This window comes from Balaenoptera acutorostrata, chromosome 5 (assembly GCF_949987535.1).
Source record: "Balaenoptera acutorostrata chromosome 5, mBalAcu1.1, whole genome shotgun sequence".
NCBI lineage: Eukaryota > Metazoa > Chordata > Mammalia > Artiodactyla > Balaenopteridae > Balaenoptera > Balaenoptera acutorostrata.
The window spans coordinates 55,951,410-55,968,175 of NC_080068.1; the positions used below are offsets into that span (position 1 = coordinate 55,951,410).

General features: G+C 36.3%; 1 protein-coding gene across 4 annotated transcripts in view; it reads right to left on the minus strand.

Moving 5' to 3' along the window:
- YTHDC1 (YTH N6-methyladenosine RNA binding protein C1) overlaps positions 1–16,251 on the minus strand; it is a 34,672-nt gene extending 18,421 nt beyond the window's left edge. For 3 of the 4 annotated variants that reach the window (XM_007193550.2, XM_007193549.2, XM_007193548.2), the window contains exons 1-5: positions 15,857–16,250; positions 6,004–6,105; positions 5,307–5,635; positions 4,755–5,187; positions 324–413 (exon numbers count right to left, since the gene is read on the minus strand). In XM_007193550.2, the coding sequence (XP_007193612.2) occupies positions 324–413; positions 4,755–5,187; positions 5,307–5,635; positions 6,004–6,105; positions 15,857–15,884 (982 nt within the window). In that variant the 5' untranslated portion in view covers positions 15,885–16,250. Of the gene's footprint in view, positions 1–323; positions 414–4,754; positions 5,188–5,306; positions 5,636–6,003; positions 6,106–15,856 lie in introns of all 4 variants that reach the window. The other variant, XM_057546963.1, reaches the window with a different exon arrangement.
- Positions 16,252–16,766: the final 515 nt, after the last annotated feature.

The window sequence follows — 16,766 nt, forward strand, 5'->3', positions numbered from 1 at the left end:
ATGTGTACGAGTGTTTTGCTTTTTGGGTTGTTTGGATGTTTTTAAAAATATTTGAACAGTTTCTCACTCAGAAAACTAGTCACTGAATCATCATCTTCCAAGAAAAAAAAAAAGTGAAATTCCACTTAAGCAGTAACAGAACAGGATTAAAATAATAAGAAAAAGCTTAGTTTCCTCTAGATTTATTACACTGAACATGCCAGAAATCAATACTAATGAATATTAACGAGTTCACGCTAAACTACAGCCTCCACACACTTTTTATAGCAGATTACATTAGAATCAGTCAGATATGATCACAAATAAAAGTAAAATGAGAATACCTGCATATGACTCTGATGCAGAGCTTCCACTTCTATCAAAAACAATAGGAGATATGCCTCTAGCTCTCTTCCTTTCCTTCTTTTTCTCATCTAAAAAAGAATTCAGACAAGATTTTTAAAAACATTACAATATAGGTACAGTTAATCAAATAAGAATGTATCATCATGCATCTGGATTTTGCATAATCCCTAAGTATTATTCATTATTAATCCTTCCTGACCCCCTCAATTTCGGAAGATGTTCCAATTCAGACACTGTTCAAAAACTAAGGACATTTTGTTATTTCTCCCACCAATTTTAATCAAATAAAAATACACAGCTATAATTAAGAACTACTTATCCTATATATAAAAGGTCTTAAAGTTTTAAAAGGGAAAAAAATTCTGCAAAGCAAACACAACTTTTCTTTCAATTAAATTTACAGTGCTCCCTTCTATGAACCAAGTACCACTGTCTGTTTTAAGTCCTCTTTTTAAAAAGTATACTATCATTCTTCATCACAATTCCAACTCTGATTCTTAGATGTCTGATGAACCCCAGAACCCAAAGCCTTTCAACTGTTTTTTGTTGTTTTTTTTTTAAATTACACTAAAGTAAATTAGTGACTCCCTTCTGGTTGCCATTGCTTGCTTTTGTATCTTCAATTCCATTCTTCCTGACCACGTCCTTCCTGAATAACTGCTTATTTTCAAATTCAATTTAACTCTAAAATCTCAGCAATAGTCTATGTATTTCTATTAGAAAGCTGGGACTCTTCAGTAGACAGAAGAGATTTGCATTACCTATAAGAACCATTTCAGGCTTAATCTGGAAGCATATAAATGAGGGCCTAAAATGGAATTAGACTCTCCTGTCTCTGTTGGTATTTTAATTACACCACTATAAGCACCTTTACTTTTCAGCTAAAAGAAGGAATATGATGGGAGAAAACGCATATACTTATTTTTATAGAAGTTAACAGAATGTTGAAAAAATAATAATCAATGATCTTTCATACAAACTCCTATTTTAAAAGCTTTAAATAAATTATTTCCCTTAATCCTCATAACAAACTCATGAGATACATAATACCCATTATTCTCATTTACAGAAAAGGAAACCTCAACTTAGTGGTGTGGTTAGGCAACTTGGCTAGGGTCCCACAGTTCCTGAGTGGCAGAACCTAGTTTCTAACTTGAAAGTACAAGCCATGAGCAAGAGAATAGAAAAGATATTTTATTTCTATTCTTTAAAGGGGATTCTAGGTTTAAACTAGCTTAAAGATGGAAAACTCCAAGGACAAAAGTTCCTTTTCTTTTAGTTTAAGCACTTTTCCCTTTGTAATTTACTACTAATTCCTTCTCCAAATAGATGTTAACAAGAAGCTTGTAAATGATGCTGATTTTGCTAACTTAAAGCAAAAAGGAAAGGCAAAGCAGTACATATTGGCACAACTACAAAGTCAGGCCCATTTAAAGCTAGAAACTTGGGAACATAATGAAATTTATATAACTAGCTATAGAGAAAAGCATTTACTTACAGGTTTGTTGGCTTTGAATGATACCTGACCTTTAAGTTTTAAAATCCTCTCTCTCAAGGTAAACTATAAGACTTCAAGAGAATAGACTGAAGCCTTTTAGTATAAAATGACTGAGAATCTCACCCAACAGATAAGAAACAGGAGTTTTTGTCATATCCCAAATCTCTTTCTCATCTATGTCTGTTTTGTTCACTGACTACACATTCTTATATAGTGTTTGGCACACAGAAGGAACTGAATTCATTGAATCAATGAGTATGACATGTACATGAAAGAGATTAGAAAAATAAAACTGTTAAAAAAATTTTTTTTTAATTTCTTTCAAAAATTCTAGCATGTTTCTTTTATTCTTTTCCTCTTTGAACAGTCAGGGATCTAAGCATTATAAATTGATCACAAAGGTAATACACATCTTGCTGCTGTTTAAAAATAATACTTCATGGTTCTAAGTACTAAAAGAATGTCTAACCAAGATGATGCAGGGACTTCCCTGCATGGTGGAGTGGTTAATAATCCTCCTGCCAGTTCAGGGGACACGGGTTTGAGCCCTGGTCCGGGAAGATCCCACATGCCGCAGAGCAACTAAGCCCATTCGCCACAAGCACTGAGCCTGCGCTCTAGAGCCCACTCGCCTAGAGCTCGTGCCCCACAAAAGGAGAAGCCACCACAACGAGAAGCCCGTGCACCGCACCGAAGAGTAGTCCCTGCTCGTAGCAACTAGAGAAAGCCCGCGCACAGCAATGAAGACCCAACACAGCCAAAAATAAATAAATTTATTAAAAAAAAAAAAAAAAGATGCAGGAAATAGAAGCAGAAGTAAGATCTCGCCCAACAATTTTTATGTAATGTTAAATATAGCATTACCATGAAAAATCTCCAAGGATTTTTTATCGTTTTTGTATAAATAACTTTCATTGCTCTTAAGTTTATGATCTCCTCTCCCGACTATTATTCTCAGGTCAAAAAAACAATTGAAAGTCATCTAACAAATAAACCTTTAACAACCACCAAGTGTGTCACTTTTATAAGGAAATTACTGAAATTTAGAGAAATTTTGAAAAATAAGGTAAAATAAACTGGAATCTAGAAAATTCATGACACAAAAACTAAACTGTGATCCCTTGTGTTTAAAAATCTTTAAAAACATTTTTTACCTCTAGTGGAGTTCCAGATCCACCCCATTTTTCTCTCACACATTATTATAAAGAGAAACCACTCCAAAATAAAAATAATAATGTCCTGCATACTAAATACAGTCTTTAAAACATGTTCCACATAAGAGCTCTTCCAAAGAAAAGCCACAAATTTTCCTTTAATATGGAAAGAGTTCCAGGCAGGTATCTCTTTTATAACAGTAAGTCTCTTAACAGTTTTAATATCCAAGTTTTATAAAACTATTGGCTACCATTCAATCTGAAATGTCTAATCCACAAAAAACATAAAGTATAAGTATCTTGCTAAGTATCAGCATCTAGGAACTTATTAAAAATACACATTATTTCAGGCCCTATGTATTTATGTAAGTCTCCCTCGTTTGACTTAAACAGGATAAACATTCAAGTCTAAGAAATATCATTCTTAACATGGACACCAAAAAGAAGATTCCTATAATAAAATGTTCCCTACTTTTACAGGTTTCACACATTCTCCACAATAAATGAACATTCATTCATATTGCCAATGCAATTTTTGTTCTCTATCCATTATCATAAATTATAAAACATATCCCATCAGTTTGCAAAAAGTATGATGGGATAGTAGAATTAAAGATCCCACAAGTTTTTTTTTTAATATCAAACCCAACTACTCATCTATTCAGTTTAACTCTTTAGCCCCCTTCAAAACCTGTCTGAACTCCCAAACCTAGAACTCTAGTGAGCAAAAGGCTAGAAGCACTTCAGCTGCCAATTAGAAAATACCTGGTCATTTGCTCTAATCATTTACACTATATCAAAAATATGATTTACTAACAATGTACTACACTAAAATGATAAAATTCTATAATAATGACATTTAACTATCATATATATCAAAAGAATAGAATTTTTCTTGTATTCCAATATTTAGTACATTTGGCCTATGTAGGAGATCTGGCTGCATCTTTACATAAGACAGCCATGAGACTATAATCATCAGAGTGACCAGCAGTCTCCAAGTACCCTGGCCTCTTGTTGCTCTACCCTCTGAATTTCCCCCCAAAAGAGGGCTCCCTCAGCCTAATGACTGCAACTATCTACCATTCTCGTATTCAAGTCTCATGGGTCAGATAAAGTGGCAGGGCATGTAGTATTGAAGGAATGACCCAAGATGCCTCTTACCCAGTCTCTCCACAATAATTTTATACTCTTATTTTCCATCTGGTACCTTTACACCCAGCCCTCTGGAGACCCTGCCCCAGTCAGTCAACCCACAGATACAAAAATGAAAGAAAAATTTGTGCTCCCAAGAGAAAAAGAAAGTTATTTTGGTTTCTGTTGCCACATGATGGAAATCTAGAGGCATTTAACATGAAAATATTGTAATACCTAGCAGACAGGTTCCATATGAATATACTTCAAGTACATCAGTGTTTAAATAAGCTGTTGTTGACTACTATGGATATCTAAGAATTTGTAACATTAAAACCTCAAATACATTTCCTTATACAGAAACAATCAGACCAGTGTATTTATAATACAATCAATTTGTAGCTGGAAAATAACCTTTACTAAGATATGTAAATCTTACTCAAATGCATTTATAATACTCAAAAGCACACACTATAAAAAAAAAAATCACAGGACAGTCTTACTAACATCCCCCCCCATTGCCTCAAAAATTTTATAATTCAATTTAAACATGTTCAAGAAAAAAACCAATCAGGTCAATTAAAAAAAAAAAATGACAAACCTTTACATATAAAAATTAGTACCTGATGCATCTGTTCCTGAACCAGATCTGACAGACCCATCCGTGAAGGAAACAGATTCAGAATCAGAGTCGCTAGCCTCACTTCGGGTGTCATAATCATTTCCCTCTTCCTTCTGGTCTCTCTCATCCTGTTCATATTCTTCTTCTTCTTCCTCCTCCTCTTCCTCCTCCTCCTCCTCTTCCTCTTCTTCCTCCTCCTCTTCCTCCTCTCCATCGTCATCCACCTCTTCATCTTCCTCTGCATCATCTTCTACTTCTTCATCTTCCTCCACATCTTCCACCCCTTCCTCCTCATTCTCAGTGTTGTTGCCTTGCTCATCAGAAGAACCACTGCTGCCAGTCTCATGGTCAGAGCCATATTCTTCAGAGTTCACTTCCTCCTTAGAAGACTGGCTGGATCTGCTTGCACGTCTATCCACTTCAAGCCCAATTCTCTGATGTTTAAAGAAAAAGGGAATCAGCAGTCATATAACAGACAAGGTCAGAGTGAATAAATAGTTCTAGCCTCAAAAAGAATTGCTTTCTGTATTATATCTGCAATAATATTTACTACCTCAGAACCATCTGGTGTAGGGGATTTGACCCTCCTTTCAGGATCCCTTTTCCGCAGACATGTTTTTTCAGGTTGACTCTTATAAGGTTCTCTGGAGGCACTACTTGACAAACGAATCTTCCGATCAGCTTCTAGACGTTTGTTTCTTTCAGATCTTTGATATTCCTCATTTTTATACTCTGTGACTGACTTTCCTTTTGTACTAACCATTCTTTTGTTATTGCTAACTGATGAGCTCAGTGGCTTAGAAATCAATTGTCTTGAATGAACAGAAGGCTTTTGTCGTTTTGTGTCTGTAGATTCCATTCGGTCACTTTTTCTTTTTGAACCTTAAAAATACAATGAAAAAAATATATATAAAAATTTGGGTATTAGACTTATTTCACCAAAGTTTAACAGGTAAATATATCAGAGAAAAAAAGCCTCATTTCTTTAAAATGTCTTCTGAAATACCTTTACTCCAAAGTTAATCATAAAGAAAACACAGCTTTCACATACTGGAATAAATTCATCTGAGACATTTCACACGTTTGGAAAAAATATATTACTCTCATTCATATGGAATTGGGTACCACTGCTTCTTATGATTGTGCTTTTGGTGGTAAGTGCCTCAAGGAACAAGTACAAAAGCAAAGACTCTTTCTTAAGAAACTGATCTCTATTTTGCTATTTTAACGAAAATAGAAATCTTACATACCTTTTTTCTCATTTTTATCTTGTTCACTCTCTGGATTATAAAGTTCATCATCCTGTTCTGGTACTTCAGTCAAAATATCATCTAGAACATTAAGTTCTCCATCTGGAAGCAAAAGATTAAAAAGTAACAGGGAAAAATCATTAACATTAAGCATTTATTTTTGAGTACTTACTGTACTGAGGCTACAGAAGTATGAGAACATAACCTTCAAGGAACTTTTATTTCAGGATCAACACACAAGAATAATTCCTATAAAACGATATAAAGTAAAGAATATGATGCAGAGCTCTGGTCTACAAAACCAGGAGTATATATCCCATAGGATATGAAAGGATATACTGGGGTACAAAAAGAAAAACTGAGACCTTCTGTATTTGTAGCTCATCCTTTAATGTCTAATTTTTGTAACTGCTTTAAAATGTGCACAATAATAAAAATACATGTGTATAATTTTTTAAATAAACATACATTTATCAAAGATTGTGTACTCCGGGCAGAATATTTATTACCATTTTACAGTCGAGAAGTCTGGCAGACTCCAGCTTAACCAAGTAATCAAGGTTAACATCACCAGCAGTGAGTCAAATCAACAACATGGACCCCCTGGAATGATGCACTATGAATAGAAAAATTCTGTGATATTCCTATGCAAAACCTAAACCTATACATGAGTAAACATCAAACCAACCCAAATTTAGAGGCATCCAAAAATGTCACAGTTCATTCATGAAATACAAACACTAAGGAAATACTTCAGATTAAAGGAGACTAAAAGATACAATAACTGACACAGCACAAGATCTGAGACAACTGAAAAACTAGTGAAATCTAAACAAGGTCTGTAAATTACAAGTATCAATGTCAATTTCCTGATTTTGCTAGTACTACAGTTAAGTAAAAGAGAATTCTACTTTTTAGGAAATACATACTTAACTATTTAGGGGCAAAGAAGCATCATGTCTGCAACTGACAAAAGAGGGAGAAAGAATGAATTAGAAAGACAAATGTGGTAAAAATGTTAACATTTGTGGAATGTGGCTGAAAAGCAAAAGAATTCTTTGTACTATCCTTACAGCTATCCTGTTTGTCTGAAATAATGTCCAAGTAAGTTAAAAGAAGAAAATTACTGACGGGGTACACAATCAAAAACATTTGAGGCTGCTGGCATGGACTATAAAAGTATAACTTGTTCAGACAAGGAAACTATTGACTGTAATTGATACAGTCAATGATCGTGAAAATTTAGAACTCGGTTGTATCACCCCATCACCTTCCCTACCCCCAACCCTGTCCAACTGGACAAAATAAGTCTTCGAAATACATGCAACTATGTATTTACTACTTTAAACTGATTTTTTTTTTTCAAATAAGGCACTAAAGCTAATGGTAAATGTTTTTGAACACTAAATATCCTGGCATCAAAATATATCCTTCCAAATTTAAGGTGCCGTAAGGAGAGGTATAAAATCATAAAAACTGATGAGATAGGACAATTGTATTACGGCTCCAGCCAAAAAGCAAAGCCCACTAAAAGTATAGCAAAGATTATTAACCTGAGGTCTATGAACAGGTTAGATGGAGTTCAAATATCCCCCAAGAGGGAAAGAAATCAGTGACTCAAGAAAACTAAAACAGATAATGTAGGCATAATAAGAAGGAAAGCAAGGTTACACAGGATATGGAAAAGGTGACAATGCATCTTCCTCTGTGCTTGGAGTCACTGCTGCTACTTAATAACACTGACACATACACACTACTATATATAAAATAGATAACTAATAAGGACCTACTGTATAGCACAGGGAACTCTACTCAACACTCTGTAATGGCCTATATGGGAAAAGAATCTAAAAAAGAGTGGATACATGTATTTGTATAACAGATTCACTTTGCTGTACACCTGAAACTAACACAACATTGTAAATCAATTATACCCCAATAAAAATTTTTTAAAAAACACTGAAAATCACCCATGCTTGGAATAGCATCGTAACTGATTTCTTTTGAGTGGTAAGAATGCTTTTCTGTACTTTACCATTTTTCTAAAATGAATATATACTATACAGACTGTTATCGTTTTTGTTTACTTATTTTTTTAAATGGTACTGAAATTCAAGATATGCCAACCAAAAAGGCTTCTCTCATCCTCTGGGTTCATGTTTTCACTGAGGAAATTCCCTCAAGACCTGAATGGTGGCAAACACAATTTTTGGACGCTATATTGTAAATAAAAAATAAAAACATACAATTTGATTTTTAAAAACCCAAGTTTTTCAGATATTCAATGATTCTTAGGTCAAAGCTCTCTAGTTAGTAAAAAGTGGGTCCAACAGATCTTGAAAAATAAGATATCTGCAGAAGCAAAAGAAAAAAAAATAGAACTATGACAGCAAAATAGGCAATTAAGTAAATACAGTGCTACACAAATCTTTTCATGAAATCACTAGTTCCTGATTAGAAATATCCACTTCAAAAGCCTGAACATTCATATGAACTTTTATACATGCTAAATCTAGACATGCTAAACACAGAATGAAATAACTGTGCAGGTTAATTAAATCAATTTCAGACATGCCTAAATCATGGTTTCCCTATAAAAAGGGTATTACTGTCTTAAAAAGCTTTAACAAATAATTTTATTAGTCAAATTCAAAGATTGGTTGCAGTTTTAGAAAGCATCCACAAAATTTTAAAATATTAATCAATACTTTTCTAACATTTTATCACTTTCACACATATCATACATGACACACACAAGGTATGTTTTAGATCCAATACTCTGCAGATAATGAAATAGAAGCTCAGAAATTCAAGTTGAGCAAATTCATTCGTCTAGAGTTCAGGCTTTCTAAATTTATGGTTAAATTAGATGGGGGACATTAAAAGCATCTTTTTTTTTTAACATCTTTATTGAGGTATAACTGCTTTACATTTTGTGTTAGTTGCTACTGTATAAGAAAGTGAATAAGCTATACACATACATATATCCCCATATCCCCTCCCTCTTGCGTCTCCCTCCCACCCTCCCTATCCCACCCTTCTAGGTGGTCACAAAGCACCTAGCTGATCTCCCAGTGCTATGCAGCTGCTTCCCACTAGCTATTTTACATTTGGTAGTGTATATATGTCAATGCCACTCTCTCACTTTGTCTCAGCTTACCCCTTTCCCCTCCCCGTATCCTCAAGTCCATTCTCTATGTCTGTGTCTTTATTCCTGTTTTGCCCCTAGGTTCATCAGAACCCTTTTTTTTCTTTAGATTCCATATATATATGTGTTAGCACACAGTATTTGTTTTTCTCTTTCTGACTTACTTCACTCTGTATGACAGACTCTAGGTCCATCCACCTCACTACAAATAACTCAATTTCATTTCTTTTTATGGCTGAGTAATATTCCACTGTATATATGTGCCACATCTTCTTTATCCATTTATCTGTTGATGGACACTTACGTTGCTTCCATGTCCTGGCTATTATAAAATAAGCATCTTTAAACAAAGTATAAGAAAACAAAACTACAAAGTATCACTGAAAGATCATGTGCACTAGTAGATTAATTCCAAATTAGCGCACCAGAAAGCTCCATATTACCAACATTACAGCACCTTAAATTTACTTTAAGATCAACCATAACATCCTCACTTGACGATCTACAAATTTTTATCCATATTATAGTCTATGACATCAAAAACCTAACTGTGGTTTTATCACAATATTGGCCAACTAATAACACCTGCAGGACAAATTCAGCCCATGGCCTATTTTTGACTGGCAAGATATGAATGGTTTCTGCATTTTTAAGGTTGTGTTTAAAAAAAAAGGAAAGAATATATGACAAAGACCTTGTATGGCCCACAAAGCCTAAAATATTATTTTCTATCTGACCCCTGATATAAAAGATCACATTTTAATTTACTTCTCTCCACCACTGAAATCGCTTATATATTTGCTGAAATATGATACATAGGAGAAATACATTTGTATTTGGAAGCAAGAAAATCCAGGTCATCATTTAAGAGCTAGGTATCTTTAGCAAAGTCCCAATCTGAGCTCCAGTTTCTTCACCTCTGAAAGGAGGCATTTAGAATAAAAAGATCAGTGTTTGGGGAAGGGAAGGGAGTGGATGGGGCAGTTATTTGATGCTCCTGAACCTTTTGTTAATGACTAGGGCACATGATACACAAAATCTGGTCCAGCACATAAAACAAAATCCTCTTTTCTCAATAAGACAAATACATAAATGTTCCTACTATCTACTGCTGTAAATTTAACATGCTACCCCAAAAACTTGGTGACTTAAAACAATACAATCATTTACTATAATTGCTTATGGTTCTAAGGCTCAACTAGGGTCTCTCACGTGGCTGCAGTTAAGGGTTAGCTAGAATCATCTGAAGGCTTGCTTATTCACATACCTTGGCTGGGAAGACTCAAAACAGCTGGGGTTCCTAGGGCACTCCTTTCTATGGTCACTCTCCCCCATGACAGCTTCAGCTTAGGCCGACCTCTTTCATGGTGGTTTAGAGCTTTCATGGTGGTTTAGGCAGAAGCTCAGCAACACTGCCACAGTATTTTATTCAGAGACAATCACAAAAGTCTACTCAGGTTCAAAGAGAGGAGCCATGGACTCCACCTATTGTTGGTTGAAATGTTAAATACTTGACAGATGTTTTCAAAACTACCACCACCTGCTTAGTTTTGCTTAAACTTAAGGATTTTAATTATAAATGTAAGGTGTACTCTTAAAAACCAAAATCTGGTTTAAAAAGGTGAGAGAATTCATAGTATTGGGTTATAAAGCTAACAAGCTGCTTCCTCTGACCACTTCATTCGTTGGCTAGAGAAAGTAGTTTGTATATATTTTAATTCATTTTCAATTTAAAATGAATTAGTTATAAAGAAAGAAAGATTATTTTAGTAGTCTCAGAAGCTACTACTATTAAAGACTAATCTATCACTGGCATATCCTTTTTAGAAAGAAATAACTATGTCTTTAAGAGATAAAGTAACATCCACCGGTTCTCTAGGGTGACTTTCTTTAAACTACTTTAATGTTTTAAACCACTCACTTTATCCTGAAATTTAGCATTATTATTCTGTATAGTGATATGTACATATTCAATTTCTTCACAGTAGTTTGACAGCAGCACCTTAAGAATATTAGCAATAAAATGAACAAAGGTTAGCAAATGCCAGGTTAAGAATTCTATATAAAAAATAACTCAAATGCAGTATTTCTATCAGTTAAAGCACTTCATTTTTTTTGAGAAGTCTATATAAAGAACTATACAGTCTTTTTTAAAAAATCCTTTTAAAACCCTGAAAATTGTGTTTTAGATGCCACAACAAAACGAATTTTTCCACAATATGTCAGTGCAACAAATTAACTCAAATAAAACACAAATAAACAGTATTTCCATTTACAGCTCAAGTTCAAATCCATTCAAAGTTATACACTAACAGCCTGTAGGATGAATCTAGCTCTTGGATGCCTTTGTTTTTGAAAGCGCCAAGGATTTAATATAAAAATCCAGACCCTACATTTTAAAAAAAAGACTATTTGATCACTAGGGGCCCAGACTCCCATCTGAAAAAAGCCAGATGGAGCAGTCCTGATAGTCTTCTGTTAAGACACAGAGAAGGTAACTTATGTCAAAGTTTTGCATGAGACAATCTGGGTTTATGCCCCATACATCAGTGTATTTACTAATATTGCCTGAACATATACCATGCTTACTCCTTTATTCTCTATAACCTAACACTCACTATTACCTACTGTACTAAGTACTTTATCTGCCTGACCCTAGAATGCATATAAACCCACAACTCCTGAACAACACTGATGTTAAATAACTGCGAAAAAGTTTAAGGTTCAAGACACTGAGGCACAGGGACACCAAACTTCAGTTTTAGTATATATGATACTTTGTGGAAGAGTAGGAATGCTAAACGGGACAAGCCTACTCAACTCCAGTGGATTAACTGCCTTGACAGAATGCAAGTACCATGTCGGATCTTACAAATTTTTCAAGAGGATTCCCAAATTCAGATTTTTATTTGAAATTGTCTGACTTTTAAATGCTGACTCAATTAAAAACAAAACAAAGCAGGCTGCTGCTAGCTTGATTCCTCTATGGAAATGCAATAATCTGTGAACGTTTTGCATTCACAATATATGATGTTTTTATACAGACTTCATTATCATCACTTGTTAAGCAAGCATAATCTTAGTTTTCATCACAAACTATCAATATTATTAACAAACTGAGTTTTGGGAAAGAGGTATAGATCCATGGGTATAGGAAGCAAAACAAGGAAATAAAAAATATCCCAAATGAAGCCCAAAGAATTAAAGCACTGTGACTTAAATCTCACAGTTCTGAATCCAAATTTAATGCTCTTTCCACGCTACCAGAATTACACCTCAACCTTGAAATTCCTGGCCCAGGAAGGCCACAAACCTTAACTCCAGGGCTTTCAGTGTAGAAAATTAACCTTTATCTGAGACACAGTTCATTTTTTTGACCCTGGAAGCTTCTGGGTCAGGAGATACAAAGTACTATTTATTTCAGGATCCAGCATCAAACTAAAACCTGAAATATTTAAAGAAGGAAACAAAAACAAAAACTGGGTACTTAAATATACTACGTATTTTGTTTTCCAATACAGGGCACCAAAATACATTACAGTTTTTATTTTAATTCACTTAATATAGTTTTAGTCGGGTTTGGCAATGTAGCAAGATTTCCTGGAGCCTCCCCTTCTGGTGTGTTTTACATTAGACCAGTCTCTCAGTTACTTTTTTGTCATTCAAAACCGTCATTCTTCAAGAAGTGTAGATACTTGGATTTCCTATCCCATCCAAATTTCCTGTCTTCCAAAATGCATACAATTGAAGTCTAAGGAGGGCATTTGTAATTTTTTGTCCTACTTCTATTATGGGTAAAACAAATATATGAGAATATCAAATACATACTCTATGCTTTACAAAGCCCTAACTAAAGTGGACCAAGTCAATCTAACCCTAAGGACTTACTATAGTGAGGGCTACAGTGTGTATATACATATATGTGTGTATATATAACCATGCGTACATATTCATATGTATTTGCCTGCATGAATGTGTGTACGTATATAATTTAAACTGGGAAACTCTTAACTTTGGACATCAATAGCAAATATCACATAACTAGTCATAGTCATTAATGAAGTCCAACCTTGAGCTAAAGATTTACAATCTTCTAAATCATTTATTCGAGGCACTGAGACATAATTACTGTACACCAGGAACCTGGTAAACAAGACAGACATACTCCTGGCCTTCATGGAGCTTCCAGTCTGGTAATGCAGAAAACATGTTACTTTCAAAAGTGGTTCCTCATTATCCACATTTTAGATACATTAAACTTGTATAATTGTTCTTCAGAGAGAAATTTTTAAGAGCTTAAGAAATAAAATATAAACCAGGTGTTTATAATAGAAAACATAGAAAAATGGCAATTAACACTAGTTAATACCACCAATATTCCAACATCTTCCACATCCACTTTTTGGACAATCACCACAGGAATCAGGAAGCTGGCAAATTCTCCAGTTATAGGCTTCACTTTCTAGGTATGGGTATTACAAAAGCATTTATAGAAGGTAATGTCTGCTTATTACACAGCTAACGTGCAAAGCCCAATAATCCAAGGATTTTATGACTGAAAGTTTTGTAACTGCTCTGTGATTTACAGCAAATTTCTGCAAATTAAACTCATTTCTTATCAAGATTTTACACCACTTACGGAATCTTTCAAGAAAGGACCTAAGGTTTCTGACATGTCTAAGATCTGTGACATGTCTAAGATCTGTGCCAGGGCTTATCTTTATAATTTCCTAGTGTTTCATATAACATAACTGATGGCAATAAGTACTTAGGTTCCCATTTTTCCTTGTTCAACATGAAAAGAAAGAGTCAAGCATTAATTCTAATTCTGGCTATTATTCTAGCTGTTTGACAAAGATCAAGAAAGTGAGATACCCTAGGCCTCAGTTTCCATACATGCAAAGTGGGTTATTCTAGAAATCCTCTCATTCCAAAATTAAATAAGCAATTCCAGTAGGTATGTATCTGCTAGCTTTCCCAGTAAACTAGAGACAATCTTAAACTGTAAGTACTTACATCATAAATTTTAAAATGAAGCTGAATTATGAAAATTAATTTTTTAAAAACTACACAAATGTGAGGCCTTTCAGAAGCTGGACAATTTATCTTAAGTATTGCTAATAAGTGACATTACTACTTCCCAATAATAGTTACAAAGTTTATGCATTTAGACGTTTTCATCACCAAATCCATTTCTAAAACAAAATTTTTAAAACTTCACCTACTTTTTTCCCTCCGGGTACAATATTTTGTCTACTCCATAACTGACTTACAACTTAACAGACACTGAACTCTTGAGAAGTACTGAGCTTTTACTCATTTTTTATCTAGTTCATCTCACCCACCACAACCACCACCCACTCCCATACACACAGATCATAGATTACATTCTGAAACAATCAAATGTTGACTGAATTAATTCTTCCTGATTAAAATCATCTACTTAATGCTACTTTACTACTAATTAAAAGCAGTTTCTTTTATTCACTAACACCATGCGATCCTATGATCACATTCCTTCTGGACTTCTCAAAAGGAAGGGAGAGCATTTTTAGGATTCGTTTAAGGAAGGAAAATTAAACTACTAAAACCTAATCACCGAGCTGCTTTGAGATAGGAGCCATATCAAACATATTCCCACCCACTCCATTTCCCAAGCTTGTCCCTATTATTGAGCAGTTCGCTGATTCATGAAGACTCTACTTTTTTAAGGAAAAAAATTAGAGGTCACAAGTCTAATGGAACTTGACTCTACAGCTCACTTAACAAACCCCCCCCCCGAAATCAATTAGCCACACAAAAGAGTAGATCCGCAAAATACTGGACAGCAGCTGGCCAGATTTTTATCAACTATAACCTTTCCAAATCTATCATGGTAATCTTAGGGTTGTAAAAAACCTTAACGCACCATCCAATCTAGACCACTCTCCAGACTTGTACTGATTCAGGATCTACATTAACATTTCCAGGGCTTGGAAGGTCGGTATTTAAAAAGACAGGACATTTCATTCTGGCAACATCAGTTCTTCCCATATTTCAAAGTAACCGTAGCCCTCCGACTCTCTACAAATTTGTTCCTGGTTGTACCCTCTAGGAACTACGCACAACGTGTGTCTATCACAATAGCGGCCAGGATTTTTTCTGCCTGGCCTAAATCACATAATCATCTTTTCAAACATCACGTTTTCCAAAATAAGTATCTGAGGAACCAAACAGGCCATTCTTGCCACTTTGCCTATTTAACAGAACAGCCAGAAGTTACTTGTAGACATTTCGCAAGATTATCTACCTATACCACTTCTTAAATATGCTTACTTAGTAGATTACCAGCTTTAAGGGCATTAAGGGTTTTCGAAATTCAGCCTAACAAAAAAGGCTGTTCCGAAGATACGCATTACATCCGCATACCACTACCAGGAAATAAACCTAAGGGCCTGCAACCCAGAACAGGCCTTCTCTCAGCCGCGCCCAGGACAGATAAACGTTAAATGAAGAAGGGAATCAGGACCAAAGAAAAATCCAAGGCTAGATGAAGTGTTGGGTCATATGGAGACCGAGGACGAAAGGGCAGGCCTGGTCTTTTCCAACGAGTCCAAACGTCTCGACGGGGAGGCCGGCTCCGCGCGGAGCAAGCTAACCTCCCCTACCCACAACGACGACCACTCCAGAGCCCCGCCTCCGCCCACCACCTTTCTCCGCACTAACCTTTCTCCTCTCGGCTGTCGGCCGCCATTGCTCCCCTCTTGTTTCCGCTGCTGCCGCCGCCGCCGCCGCCGCTTCGACGCGACTCGCGCGGGCGCCGCAGCCGCGGCAGCAGAAGCACAGGCGCGTCCGTCAGTCCGTCCGCTGGGCTTGCGCGCTTCGCACGTTAGCCTCTACCACTCACCCTTCCCGACTCACCCTTTCTCCCCACTTTTTCCCTTTCTCCCTTTTCCCCTTCCCTCTTTTCACTCCTGCCTCCCCCACCGTAGGCCCAGCCTTCCCGTTGGGGCTTACGGACGGGAGGCGGTAACGGGGAGGGAAGGGAAACAGATGGCGACAGCGGGCGGCGCTAAAATGGAGCCTGCTTCCTGCGTGAAACAATCCCCCTCCCAAAATGCCCTGCGCTGTTTACGCTTCGTTCCTCCCTGGGAACGTCACAGTGCGGAGAGGGGCGGGGTGGCAGGTCAGGCAAGAACGTGACGTAACGTCAGCACGTCGCCCCGCCCCCCGCAGCCCGGAAGTCCCTGGAATGAGTTTTATTTCTAGTGATAAAAGTCTCCCAAGTTTATGGGGAGGGTGCCGCGCTGGGTATTCCCAGGTGGCTCAGGTTTCTCACTTGAAGCGCCTATTAACGGAGCTTCCAGCCTCAAGGCAAAGATGCTTTCTGTCGCTCCGCGGGACACCTGATTCAGTTCTGGAAATTGGAGACTTATTTAGGACAAGTCTGGGCCAGTCGCTTTGCAGCCACCACTTTCTACCCTAGGTACCGGATGTACTTTCTTATTTGGTGCTACAGGCTTACCCAAAGGCAGCACAGGACACAACCAGCTCACTTGTCACAAAAGCCTACTAGTTTCGTTTTTAACTGGGGAAGGGAATTACACTGTATTTTAAAATAGCTTTGTAATTCACA